The 15,063-nt window shown below is 46.3% G+C and overlaps 1 protein-coding gene across 1 annotated transcript in view; it reads left to right on the top strand.

Moving 5' to 3' along the window:
• Window positions 1–15,063, top strand: part of PCIF1 (phosphorylated CTD interacting factor 1) — a 155,328-nt gene that overhangs the window by 86,228 nt on the left and 54,037 nt on the right. The window contains exon 9 of the mRNA XM_069752203.1: window positions 13,239–13,338. Coding sequence (XP_069608304.1) covers window positions 13,239–13,338 — 100 coding nt within the window. The remainder of the gene's footprint in view (window positions 1–13,238; window positions 13,339–15,063) is intronic.

The following is a 15,063-nucleotide window of genomic DNA, read 5'->3' as shown; positions in this document are numbered from 1 at the left end:
TACTCCCACAATGCGGACTAAGAGTACGGCGTGTACTGCCACCCCGTATCCTCATAGATCCCTCTCCAGGATCAAGATCCTAGCACACAAGCGTGCTTAGAAGTCCGGTCCTGCATCCGTCCCCCACCCACTCGCCCACCAGAGCCTGTCGGTTGGAGGAGACGAGGACGTCCAGCTCCACGGACGTCTGATATCTTCACAAGGTTAGTAACGGACGGCGTGGGATGTTTAGGTGAGTATTCCCTTCCCACCAATCCCCCTAACCTTCGGTCTCTCTTCAAAGACAGTCATGGGGGGTCCCTGATTCCCTGGGCGATCGTTGGACGTCTCTTTATTGGAAAGTTTTCCACACTGCGGCACATTTTTGCTCTGTGCGGCGCCCTGTAGGCAACCGCGCTGCTTTTTCTGCGGCTGCACTTTCCCCCTGACGTGGCGGTTTGCGCTGCAGCTGCGCCGCTTCTCCATGCTTGGCGGCCGCACCTTTACAGGCAGCGGCACTGCCTTGTCTGCGGCCGTACCCTTGTCCCATGCAGCGCAGCCCCTACAGGCAGCCGTGCCGTTTTTCTCCGGCGGCGCACAGTGTTCTCCGGCGGCCGCACAGTGTTCTCCGGCGGCCGCACAGCGTTCTCCGGCGGCCGCACAGCGTTCTCCGGTGGCCGCACAGCGTTCTCTGGTGGCCGCACAGCGTTCTCAGGCGGCCGCACAGCGTTCTCCGGCGGCCGCACAGCGTTCTCCGGCGGCCGCACCGTTTTCCGGTCCTGTGGCCCTCTCCGGCGCCCACCAGCTTCTAATTTAGGTCCCGGCTTCTCCCGGGGCCTACTCTCGGCCGTGACTCCGCCCACTTCCTGAGTTCTCGGGCGGGCTTTTTCCCGCCCGTCTGTCTCAACAAGCTCCGCCCCCCGGCACCATCTTGGTGCTCCTGGCCAGGCAATTAACCCTGCCCACCACCTCCATATTCTCGATCCAGGAACGCCTTATTCCCCCCGAAAGTACGTGAATACCGGCGTCCTCCTCAATTGCGGTCGCCTCAGCCCCACAGCTGGTCCCGGACAGGAGAGTTCCAGAGGTCTGCTCCTTCTGCCTGCACCCCTGCCTTTAAGGACCACTGAAGCGCATCACCTGCCGTGAGTAGCTCTGCTCTGCAGTCTGACACTCTCCTCCGCCCTTCTGTCCCCTAACCTTCTGGTCTCCGCTATGTCAGTCCTTCAGCAACCCGATTGTTCCCACCGCCCAGGATCCCCCGGCCGATCCGCCCGAGAGTGATACCCCATCCCAGGCTGGGCCTCCTCTCTGTCTCAATCGGTGGCCAATTTAACACGGGTGTCTCAAACCCTGGTGTCCGTGCTGGATCGGTTACCCCTGCAGACCCCCGCAGTAGCCACCGGGTCGCAGGAAGCTCCGTCTGAGCCCTCCAAGGCTAGCTGCAAAGGTCCAGACAGGAATGCCAGTCTGAGTCCTCTTCTCGCTCCATCTCGCCACTCGGTCCTCCTCTGCGGTCGGCGTCCTCCCGATCCTCCTCCCCTGAGTCAGGCGAGGCTTTCTCTGATGCGCCTTCGGAGGATTATTTGGGGCCGGATTCGAACCAAATCGCTAACATGAGGGATATGGTTCAAAGCCTCATTGGAGCGACCAATCAGACCTGTGGCATCAAAGATTCCTCTACGAAACCCGCAGATCAGGCGGTTTCGTTTAGACGGTCTAAACTACCTCCCAAGGTATTTGCTCCTCATCCTGAATTCAAGGAGCCTCTGTCCAGAGAAAGAGCGAATTCGACCAGACGTTCTCAAAGAGACAAGCGTCTTGGAGTCTCATATCTCTTTCCTCCGGATCTCATTGCCAACCGGAATGAGAGGCGTTAGAGAACGACCTCTCCCCCGGTGTATCCGTCGGCTGCTAGACTTGCCACCACCACAGTCCTTACGCTGTCCGGTGGGCGGCTCTGAAAGATTCCATCGATGGGATCATGGAATCCTTCGTGAAGTCGGCTTTCAAAACTGCCGCATCATCCCAATGCCCGGCTTTGGCTTCCACTTGGGTTTCGAAGTCTGTATCCGAGGGGCTAAACAACTCCGTTGGGGCATTCAAGCTGGAGCTCCATCAGCCCGGCTGGCGGAACTTGCCTCCCAGATTACTCGCGCCGGGGAATAATTTGTTCCCTGGACGTCGCGTCTTCTGCCGCACAGGCGCCCAGTAATGTTGTTGCCAGCCGTCGCACTGTTTGGCTCAAGAGTCATCGAAGAAGTCCCTTACGAGCCTGCCTTTTCAAGGTTCACGTCCTTTCGGTTCCAAGCTGGACCAAATTATTAAGGACGCCACTGGCGGCACCAGTCCCCTTCTCCAGACCTCGCCTACTTCCCCTTAGGCGGCTACTTCGGTCTTTTAGACCTTTTTCGTAGTTTCGCGGCATTAGATTCCTCTTCGCAACAGCAGAGGCCACAGGCACGTTAAGAGAAGGTATTCTTCGACTCACTCTTTCCTGGCGTGCCCGCTACTCCTAAGGTGGATTCTCCAGGTCCAGGACTGGAAGTTCTACCTAGGCACGACCCACGACTAGACCCCAGCCCGTTTCTCAGGCTGGGCAACCGTCTCCTGTTCCTCAGGGACGTCTGGGTCTCCTCAGTAGAGGACGCATGGGCCAGGGCACTTGTATCCTCTAGATACAAAATCTTCATTTCACGGTCCTGGGATCGTTTTCTTTACAGCCATTGTTTCCCTCCTTAAATCCGGGGTAATCGTTCCCGTCCCAGAACAGGAACGGTTCAACGGTTCACAGGCTTCTCTTCGAATCTTTCTGTACTGACAGAGGACAACAAGGTTCGTTCCAGTCCGGATCTCAATTTGCTGAACAGGAATTTTCGTCGGAGACACTTCAGGATGATATTCCCTCGTTCAGTAATCACTTCCATGGAGGCTCAGGAATTTCGGTTTCAGGCTCCCGAAAGTCTATCCATCTTTCCCAACATTCTAACCGTTGCGGGTGGCTCGTCAACAGGAAGAAGTTCCGTCTTGTTCAGCGCCTCGTATCTCCGGGCATGTTCTTCGACACTTGTCGGACCAGAGTCTTCCTTCCCGAAGACAGGATATCCCTCCTTTGTCAGGAAGTTCGCTCGCTCCAGGGTTCTCAGCTCCCCTTTTTTCCGATGGGCCTTAAAGGCCCTAAGGAGCTTGGTTGCAACATCGGAAGCAATTTTCCCTTCGCCCGTTTCATTCGAGACTTCTTCAGCAGGCTATTCTATCACAGGGGGCAGGTCTGTCTTCTCCCTGCATCGTCCGATCCGGCTTTCTCCCGGGTCAAATGGTTCCTCAACTGATGGCCGAGGTCACTTCTCTTATCCCAGAGCAGATCCTTCACAGCATATCCTTCCTTCCAGTTCCCTGGCAGGTGGTGACGACGGACGCCAGTCCGCTCGGCGGAGGCGCGGGGCTTTGTCTCCTGTTCTTTCAGGGTTGTTGGTCGGCGCAGGAGCCCTCTTTGCCGATCAATGTCCTCGAGTTCCGGATCATCTCTCTGTCTTTCCTTCATTGGGTAAGGATTCTCAGCAGCCTGCCAATTCGAATCCAGACAGACAATGACACAGCAGTGGCATATGTCTACCACCAGGGGTGGACTCGGCGTTCGCTGGCCTCGGCCGAGATTCCAGGATCCTCCTTTGAACAGAGGCGCAACGGTCCTGGTGAGCTCCACAGTGCATGTCCCCGGCGTGGACATTTAGGCCGCCGACTTCCTCGGCCGCGAGGGCCTCGCGGCACGGGAATGGTGCTGCAGGAGGTTTCCTATCGGATTGCTCTTCGATGGGGGACTCCAGAGGTGGACCTCATGGCGTCCCGATTGAACAGGAGGTCCCTCGGGTCGGCCCAGGGTCCCGTGATCCTCTCACAGTGGTGTTGTCACTCTGGCCATTCCCCGGTCGCAGTTCGGGCTCCCCTATCGGTTCCCACGCCTTCCCTTGCTTTCCAAGCTGTTGAGATGGGTGCCGGTCATTCTGATCGTCCCGGATTGGCCCAGGAGGTCTCAGTTTGCAGACATCGCCAATCTTCTCGCGGACACCCCTGGTGTCTTCCAGGCGGACCCGATCTGCTGTCTCAGGGTCCGATCTGCCACCCGAATTATCGGTCGCTCAGTTTAACGGCGTGGCTGTGGACTCCACAGTTCTAAGAGCGTCCGGCCTTTCGGCCCAGATGAGTCACTCTATAATCCACGCTGGGAAGCCTTCGTCTTCTTCCAGGATCTACTATCGTACCTGGAAGGCTTACTTTCGTTGATGCGAGTCCAACCACTTTTCACCTATGTCATTTTTCCCTGCCTTCCATTTGGTTTTCCTTCAGGCAGGACTGGATTCGGGCTTCGCTCTCAGTTCCCTATAGGGCCAGGTTCCTGCGCTCTTCTTCCCTTTAAGAAGACTTTCTTCTCAGCCACAGGTTAAGACCTCCCTCCAAGTAGTCCACGCTGTCCCTCCGTACAGGGCCTCTGTGGATTCATGGGATTTAAAGGTTGGGTTGGCTGTGCTTAGGGGTTCCCCCCTTATAGCCTCTCAGGGAGTTTTCCCTGTCAGTTCTATCTTGGAAGGTGGTTTTTCTCAGGTCCATCTCTTCGATCCGCCGCGTTTTTGAGTTGGTGGCCATTTCTTGCCGACCTCCTTTCTTAATTTTAATCCAGGACAAGGTGGTCCCAGGCCTCTGCCTTCCTTCCTTTCTCGAGGTGGTTTTCATCTTTCCAACTCAACGAGGACATCGTTATACCTTTCCTTTTGTCCAGCTCCGACTCATCCTCTGGAGTGATCGTTGAACAGGCTGGGCCTCGTCAGGGCAGTGAGGATCTCCCTAGCTAGCACAGCCGCTTTCCGAAAGATGGATTCTCTTTTCGCCATCCCTGATGGCGTGCGTAGAGGCCTGCCGGCTTCCAAGGCGACTATTGTTCGCTCTATCAGAACGGCAATTTTGGAAGCTTACCGGGTCAAGAACAAGAGTGCCCCCTCCTGAGATAAAGGCTCACTCTACCCGGGCAGTCGGCGCTTCCAGTGCGGTACGTCACGGGGCTTTTGCCGACGGCTTTGTAAAGCGGCAACCTGGTCTTCCATCCACACGTTTCGCCGAACTACGGCGAACTCCAGCCTGGGCAGAAGGATCCTGCAGGCAGCAGTGGTGAGTCCTCGGACCTGATGGAAGTCTGTTTTTCCCACCCCAGGGACTGCTTTGGGACGTCCCATGGTTCCTGTGTCCCCCAATGAAAGGCGATAGAGAAAACAGGATTTTTGGTTGCTTACCGTAAAATCTGTTTCTCGGAGCCTTCATTGGGGGACACCGCACCCTCCCAAGTTGAACAGCTCTGTTTACTGTTTACGTTTGAGTTCTTTGAACACTGAGTGTTTGAAACTGTTAATCTATGGAGCGCCGTGGAATTTGTTGGCGCTATGTAGATAAAGTTTATTATTATTATATTATTATTCTTTCTCTTTTACACGTTGCTTCTCCTACTGCTTTCTCACTAACTGAATATCCTACTTCCTGTCGGTAGGGTGTACACTGCAGAGGAGGAGCTAACTTTTTATTTGCATAGTGTCAGCCTCCTAGTGGCAGCAGCATACACCCATGGTTCCTGTGTCCCCCAATGAAGGCTCCGAGAAACAGATTTTACGGTAAGCAACCAAAAATCCTGTTTTTAATTTCGCCTCTGTTGCGGAGATACTGGCAATCAACGTATTTGGCACATAATGAGTTAACTATTAAGTTCAAGTGGGTGTTATTAAACAGTTTTCACTGGGGGCATGTACTTCTTTTCCTATGATGCTGACCAATCATAAGCCCGCTGCAACACTCAAAAGGAAGATCCCCACCATAGCTTATAGCAGATATCTCTGTAGTTTACAAATGTCAAACTGGTGTCAGATCCTGACTACTAGATTGGCTGGTTTGACCATCTTTAGTTTTCTGTGAGTTTTATTTAGCAGTTACGATATAGATATATATATATATATATATATGTGTGTATATATCTATCTATCTATCTATACATACATACATACATACATACATACATACATACATACATACATACATACATGCATACATACAGTTAAGTCCATATGTATAAATCGGAGAACAAAAGGAGCATGAAGTAAGAATATTTTATAATAAACAAATGTCTTTATTGGTACAAAAAATAGCTAAAAAACAGTAATACAGTCCAATAGGAGGTGTGCCCAAACAAGCACAGGAAAGGGGACCACCCCCCCGTAACCCCCATACAGATACTCAATGAATACCAGAGGGAAAACAAGAGAAAACCCCCCACATCTCATCACATGATGAGTAAACCCAAATATCCCTCAGCTAATATAACAGGGTGACCAAGTAACAAGCTATGTAGGTAATAATGGCAAGACAGAGCTGAAGGGTAGGCTTACCAATGGAGGGCACAGGAGGGGGTCCCACCGGACAAGAGAAAACGCCCCGACGCGCGTTTCGCGGCTAGAAAGCGCCGCTTCCTCATATATATTTGGACAGAGACATTTTTCTAATTTTGGTTATCGACATTACCACAATGAATTTTAAACAAAACAATTCAGATGCAGTTGAAGTTCAGACTTTCAGCTTTCATTTGAGGGTATCCACATTAAAATTGGATGAAGGGTTTAGGAGTTTCAGCTCCTTAACATGTGCCACCCTGTTTTTAAAGGGTTTTTAAAGGATTGCATCATTTTTTTTTTTACTATTTGCAATGGATCCGTTTTTTTCAAACATTATCCGGATTGTAAAAGAAAAACTCAAGGCAAGGCATACGAAAATTCCTAATACTCTCAGTATGATATTATATATATCCCATGATGGACAAAATAAAGGACAAATCGGAAGGAAACATATACGAAAGAAAAAGAACACAAAAAACCGAACTAATGCCCAAATGATAAATATAAGTAAATTTATTTTGGAATAAGTACACCAAATGGTAGGGGGGAAGGAAACCAAAAAAAAGGCACAATACCAAGAAGACGGGGCGATAAACAATCCTACTGTAATAATGGACACATAGTACAATTATGTTTATATATAGCCCTGCAGCACTGAAAAAATATGTACACAAAAAAAGAAATAAATTGCACAAAAGACAAAGAAGCAAGTTATAATATATCATGCATGGCCGTGCACCTTTAAAAATGGCCTGGGATACTAAATACGCTAAGGTGCATTATAAAGGAATAACAAATGCCATAAAAAAAAATATATATATATATATATCGGCCACCGATAATTGTGTTGATAACATAGATAGAGACCGGTACCTGCTGTGTAAGCACAGGCCACTAGAATTAACATATAATTATAATAATCTCTATGAGAAAATAGTAATGGGCCGGGAGCAGGTATTACCTGTGGTGCGGCCGTCTCTTGGATGTGCCGCTCCCTGACGCGCGTTTCGGCGTAAGCCTTCATCAGGGGACCACATGGGCTGGCGGCGGGGGTTGCCATGGTGAGTTCTAACAACAGTGCGCGTCGCTCCACGCCCTCCGTTCATTGGAGTGCTCCCCCTATTTATACCTCTCCTCTGCTGGATGACGCCACCCCCTGACGAAGGCTTACGCCGAAACACAATTATCGGTGGCCGCACACCAGCACTTTATATTCATATATATTTATATCTTGGCTGCACCTGTTAAGCACTAGTTGCACTTTATGCCAGTGTAAAATCACACACATATATATATATATATATATATATATATATATATATATATATATATATATATATATATATATATATATATATTCTTTTATGGCATTTGTTATTCCTTTATAATTCACCTTAGCCTATTTAGTATCCCAGGCCATTTTTAAAGGTGCACGGCCATGCATGATATATTATAACTTGCTTCTTTGTCTTTTGTGCAATTTATTTCTTTTTTTTTGTGTACATATTTTTTCAGTGCTGCAGGGCTATATATAAACATAATTGTACTGTGTCCATTATTACAGTAGGATTGTTTATCGCCCCGTCTTCTTGGTATTGTGCCTTTTTTTTGGTTTCCTTCCCCCCTACCATTTGGTGTACTTATTCCAAAATAAATTTACTTATATTTATCATTTGGGCATTAGTTAGTTTTTTTGTGTTCTTTTTCTTTCGTATATTATCCGGATTGTGCCTGAAACAAAAAACCTGATGTGTGAAAGTAGCCTAAAAAGACTGACACTGCCGGGTCACAGCCAGACGACATCTACAATGCCTCCATTTGCCTCATTATAAGGAATTTTTCTCCTCGGGTTCTGTATTAATCAGGTGTTTCAGAAATTTACACGGAAACTCTGGTGTAAGTGCTCATGGGGTTTTTATGTTTGGCAGCTGTCACACACTTAGGGTATGTGCACACGATGCAGATTTAGTGCAGAACTGCAGCAGATTTTTCTGCAGCAGAAACGCTGCAGAACTGCACTGTGATCACAGTACAATGTAAATCAATGTGAAAAAAAAAAGCTGTGCACATGGTGCAGAAAAATCTGCGCAGAAACGCTGCAGATTTCAAAGAAGTGCATGTCACTTCTTTTGTGCAGTTCTGCAGTGTTTCTGCACCCCTCCATAATAGAAATCTGCGGGTGCGTTTTTTATGCGTTTTTTGTGCAGATTTGTGCTCAAAAAACGCATCAAAAAACGCACCTGCAGATTCTGCCAGGAGATGCAGATTTAGTGCAGAACTGCAGCAGATTTTTCTGCACCAAATCTGCATCGTGTGCACACAGCCTAACAGCTGTTTTTTATTGCGCATCACCATATTTTTAGAGCTAAAATTTTTCCACATTTCGGCCGGCAGAGGCAAGTCGTTGCTTATTTTTTGCACGATAAGTTGACGTTTTTATTGGTATCGTTGTCGGGCACATTACATTTTTTGATCGCTTTCTATTCTGATTTTTGGGATACAGAATGATCAAATACCAGCAATTCAGGAATTGTTTTTTTACTGCTGTTCCGTATGTGGTAAAATTTCTAAGGCAGCTTTATTCTTTGGGTCAGTACTATTACAGCGATACCACATTTATATTGTTTATGTTTTGCTGATTTTTCACAGTTAAATCTATTTTATAGAAAAAAATATTTTTTGCATCACTTTATTCTGAGACCTATAACTTAAAGGGAACCGGCCCCCCCCCAGGGCCTATTAAGGTAAAAGAGCCACCTTCTGCAGCACTAAGGCTGCATTCTGTGAAGGTGGCTGTTATGATGTTCTGTTTTTTATCCCTATTACCGCAGAAATAATGACTTTTATAAATTTGGCGCCATACCTGTATTGAATCCAGGGGGTACGTTTTCTCCCCCTGACTCAAGTGCCTCACATCCGTCCATCATCCCCCTTTGGCCAGTGCAATCATTTTTCGGGCATACGCCTTGCGCGCTGCCCTGGAACTTACATGAACTGATGTACGGAGATAGTGCCTGAGTGTAGTGCAGGCCCCAGATCCCACCCCACAGTGTGTTATGATGTATTCACACTGTGGGGCTGGGATTCTGGTGCTGAGCGCAGGCGCGATCTACTTGCATCACTTGATGTAAGTTCCAGGGCAGCGCGCATGACGCATGCCTGAGAAATAATTGCAGAGCGCAGGCGCGGGTGACGGCACAAGACAGGAGGCGGCGCCCGGATGATGATGGACGGCTGCGAGGTGCCTGAGTCATGGAGAAATCATACCTCCCTGACGCAATACAGGTATAGCACGAAATTTATAAAAGTGATTATTTCAGCCTTGCTAGGGATCAAAAACATAACAGCCACCTTCACAGAATGCAGCCTTAGTGCCGCAGAAGGTGGCTCTTTTACCTTAATAGGCCCTGGGGGATGACAGGTTCCCTCAAAAATCATTATTTTTGCATCACTTTATTCTGAGAGCTATAGCATTTTCATTTTTTCCACTGTTGGAGCTGTATGGCACCTTGTTTTTTGCAGGACAAGATGACGTTTTCATTGCTATCATTTTTATTTCTGTTTCTTTTTGATCGCGTTTTATTCTACTTTTTGTTTGGTGGCAAGATGAAAAAGTAAAGGTTTTTGTTCCCTTTTTTTCTTTTATACGCTGTGCACTGAAGGAGTTAACAAGTGTGACAGTTTAATAGGTCGGCTTGTTCTGGACGCAGCAATGCCAAATATGTGTACTTTTTTTTTAGTTTTTACATAGATCTATGTATTTATTGGTTTAATATTTTTTCATTTTTTTTTTAAATTCATTTTGTGATTATTTTTTTTTAAATAGCTTTAAAACATTTATGGTACCTTTTTTTTTTTTTATTTATTTTTTTTACGTAATCTCTGTAAGTGTTAAGGTACCGTCACACTAATCGACGCTGCAGCGATACCGACAACGATCCGGATCGCTGCAGCGTCGCTGTTTGGTCGCTGGAGAGCTGTCACACAGACCGCTCTCCAGCGACCAACTATGCCGGTACCAGGGTAAACATCGGGTTACTAAGCGCAGGGCCGCGCTTAGTAACCCGATGTTTACCCTGGTTACCAGCGTAAAAGTAAAAAAAAAAACAAACAGTACATACTTACATTCCGGTGTCTGTCCCTCGGCGCTCTGCTTCTCTGTCCTGTGTAAGCACAGCGGCCGGAAAGCACAGCGGTGACGTCACCGCTCTGCTTTCCGGCCGCTGTGCTTACACAGGGCAGAGAAGCAGAGCGCCGAGGGACAGACAGCGGAAGGTAAGTATGTAGTGTTTGTTTTTTTACTTTTAGGATGGTATCCAGGGTAAACATCGGGTTACTAAGCGCAGCCCCGATTCAGCGATGTCAGCAGGAAGTCCAGTGACGAAATAAAGTGCTGGACTTTCTGCAGCGACCAACAACATCACAGCAGGATTCTGATCGCTGCTGTGTGTCAAACTGAACGATATCGCTAGCCAGGACTCTGCAACGTCACGAATCGCTAGCGATATCGTTTAGTGTGACGGTACCATTACACAGGCAGATACTTGTTAGACTCAGCTGCAAGCCACTGTAACTGGCAGACCCGGAAGTCATCACATGACCTCCGGCTGCCAGGACAATGCAGGATCCCCTGCGATGTGATCAGATCTCATCACGTGGGGCGTCACAGAGGTGAGTACATCAGTGGTCTCCCTCTGCTCTCTTCTAAATGCCATGATCGCCGCAGCTAGAAGATAGCAAAGGGTTAACATCACTGTGACCTGATCTAATCAGGTCCCGATGATGTCACCTGTCACGAGCTATCGCTCTGCACAGGAATCACAGTTCTTGCAGGACCCTGAGCGCTGTGAGACCACTGACCGCTCATAAACATCGGCACTGCACAAAACCCATCAAGCGCCGTTTATGTACAATGGGCGGTCTCCAAGCGGTTAATGGAGAAATACTAGCTGCAAGAGCTTTATGTCCCCTATGCGTGCAATAAAAAATAAGAAAAAACAAAATTAAATCACATCCCTTTTCTCAAGTTAAATAAAAGGAAATTTAAAAAAACACATTTGGTGTGAAAGTCCAATCTATAAAAAATATAAAATTGTTTTAATCCATAAAAAAATTGAAACTCCAAAATGAATGTGTTTTTGTTTGTTGCTACTCACATAAAAAAAATCCAAGAAACAGTTATCAAATTGTTATATATAAATGTAAAAGCTACAGCTACGCAATAAACAAGCTCTTGCATACGTCCGTTAGTGGAAAAGTAATAAAAAGTTATGGGTCTCAGGATAATGGCGACTCTAACACCAAATTATTTTTTGTTTTTTTATACAAAGTTCACAATATTTTTTGTAAGCTACTAAAATAGTAAAAATAAGCTATACATGATGTCAGGTCATTTTTACCACAAACTGTGCACAAAAAAAGAAATAATGGTGGAATTGTATACTTTTTTTCACCTCATTTGTTATTTTTTTCACATTTATGCATACACTATATGGTAAAGTGAATGGTATCATCCCAAACTACAACTCGTCCTGCAACAAAGAAAGCCGTCGTAAGACTATGTCAACTTCAAAATAAAATAAAAAAGACGCTATGGCTCTTTGAAGAAGAGTAATGAAGAAATAAGACAAAAATGAAATTTAGTTGTATTCTTAAGGGGTTAACAGACCAAAAATCTGTATTGCAGTCAGTTCACCGGTGATAAATCCACATTCTCGCTCTTACTAATAAAAAAAAAACAAACTTCTCCATATATATGATAGACATAAAAAAAAACATAAGTAAGAAGGGTGATAACATACAGAAAAGTCCCCGTGCCATCTCCCCTGTGGATGCTGGAGGATTTACATGGGAGAATTAACCGTTACAGGCTGTGTATTCTTTTCCTCATGTCGCTTGCAATTTTCCCCAATCTTAAGTCCCCTCCACACATCCATATAAACACGTATGTGAAAAACCTGTACATGTGTCACCCTTGTCCTTTTTTTTTACTGTGTGTCATCAGCGTATTTCCAGTATGGATGAAGAAAAAAAAAAAAGAAATTACAAAGCTTCTCTTATATTTTGGAATCTTTATCACAAACGGCACCCTGATGCCATCCGTGTGCTGTATGTGTTTTTCACGGACCCATTGACTTGTATTGGCCCCTTTCATATGTGCTGTAAAAAAAAAAGTGTCTCCATGTGGTGTGCACGGACACACGGTCCGTGTAAATACACTGACATGTGAGCAGCTCCATGGGTTATAATTAGTATGTGTGGTATTAGTGAAAAAACTGATGCCACACGTACTGGAAAGGATGTAGAATTCAGATGTGATTTTTGATGATTCAGCAAAAGTCCATCTGAACTTGGTTTAACATGCATCTTGCAATCCGGCTTCACAGAAGTATTGTGCACCAAATATTGCACCCAGAATATGAATTGTACTGGTACTGAAGATTTTCGGCTTTCATATGATGCTAAGATCTATGTTTTAACTAATATTCTAGCCGCAGGTAGCATTTCAATCCAGTTCACCAGACCTCTAACGGACCTTGATATCAGGATTTGTTAGTATTGCACAGGTGATGGATTTATTATCCAGGAATCAGAAATTGCCATAGGTTCTCTCAGCTGTGCAATACTCAGGGAATCCTGAAAACATCATCTGTTGGAGGCTGCGAGGAATGGAGTTTGGGAAGCACTGATTGAAATTTAAGAAGTATTACCGGTTTTAGTTTTATTTATTTTATCTACACTTACTGTACTTTAAAAAAAAAAAAAAATACTTCAGTCTGCATCATATAATGATTACAGACATGTTACTCAGTATGTATGTTTCTCCTATAGGAGGGCCTCTCCAGACATTAGAAAGGTAGTAAAATGGAATGTGGAGGACACGTTCAGCTGGCTGAGAAGGGACCACCTGGCGACTAAGGAGGATTACATGGTCAGTGGTGACTAAAAAATGTTATGAAATGTGAAGAGATGGTTAATACCATTCAACTCTGCGACTCAAAATGTTGATACTTGAGACAAATTTTGTTTTTCTCGAAGTTTGCTGCTTCAGTAATTATAGTAGCAAATTGCATTATATTGATTGTTATTTTGAATGATCAGATGAATTGCAAAATCATACCTTGGCATGAAATTTAACTTAAAAAAAAAAAACAATATTTCCACTGATTTTCAGTCCTGCCACAAATTGACCTGATACATCATTTCAGTGATCTTCTCATTTGTTCAGAAGAAAGTGTTATCGAGAACAAGGCAGCTGATATCACTCTGTCATGCTGATGAGTTATAAGAGGAGATTGGTTGCTTTAAAAGCGGATTAGAGCTTGAAATCATTGTTTTCTTAACTTAACCATGTTTACCGCCAATGAAATAAGTGCAGTCATCATCATTACTTTGCATCAAAATTGCTTTACAGGCAAGGAGATTGCCACTTGTAAGATTGCCCATAAATCAACCATTTATCGAATCATCAAAGACTTCAAAGCAAAAGGTTCATTTTCTGTGAAGAAGGCTTCAGGACATTTAAGAAAGTCCAGCAAATGTCAGCACTGTCTCCTAAAGAGAATTAAGCTATGGGATTGGTGCAGAGTTTGCAATCAAGCCACTTATTTCCAAGAAAAACATCAAGGACAGTCTGACATTCTGCAGGAAGTACAGAGATTGGTCAGCGGAGGATTGGGGTAAAGTTATTTTCCCTGAGGAAGCCCTTTTCAGACTGAGACATTAAGAAAAAGGATTATCCAGAGAAGGAAAGGTGAGCGCTACCATGATTCCTGTGTCATGCCAACAGTAATGCATCCTGAGGCCACTCATGTGTGGGGTTGCTTTTCATACAAGGCAGTGGGTTCACTTACAAGAACACTGCTAAGAATTAAAAAACGGGATCTAAACATCCTCCAAGAGCAACTTCTTTCTCCTTCGCCTCATTGGGGGACACAGACCGTGGGTGTATGCTGCTGCCAATAGGAGGCTGACACTAAGTGATACAAAAAAAGTGATCTCCTCCCCTACAGTATACACCTTCCTGCTGGCTCTCAGCTAACCAGTTCTTGCTTAGTGTCTGTAGGAGGCACATGGGTCTGTTTCAGACCCCAACGTTTTTATTTTATTGTTTACTTTTCTCTAAATTTTTATTTTTTAATTAACGGAGTGAAGGGGGCGACGGTTCCTTTCAAGGTTCTGATCTCCCCCGAACCATCAACAGGCAAGCACGGCGAGTATACCTCCCCGTACCCTCTCCTGCGACGTGGGAAGCCATGCCTGAGCTCAATTCAGGGGCGACGGTTCCTTTCATGGTCCCGATCTCCCCACACCAGCAGCAGGCGACCACATGGAGTGTCGCCTCCATGTATCCTCTCCTGGAGCCAGGCCTAATGCCGGACAACTGGCCCTGTCCACCCGGACTGAACTCCGTGGATGTACAGAGGCCCCTCTCTATGGCGTCCGAGCAGCCCCCACTGTCCCACCTCTGTGAAAGCGGATGACGCAAGGAGGCGCACGGTTCCTCTCCACCTCCCTAACAAACGGATGATGGATTGAGGCTTATCCCTGCACCGTCCACGCTGCACAGAACAGCGCTGAAACCCACATCCGCGGCGGCTCCATGCCGGGACGCGCATCAATGGTGAGTGGATTCATCTTCAGTGGGATATTCACA

This window comes from Ranitomeya imitator, chromosome 2 (assembly GCF_032444005.1).
Source record: "Ranitomeya imitator isolate aRanImi1 chromosome 2, aRanImi1.pri, whole genome shotgun sequence".
Classification (NCBI taxonomy): Eukaryota; Metazoa; Chordata; class Amphibia; order Anura; family Dendrobatidae; genus Ranitomeya; species Ranitomeya imitator.
Note: the sequence above shows the minus strand (reverse complement) of the source record. Positions and strands in the feature narration are given on the sequence as shown.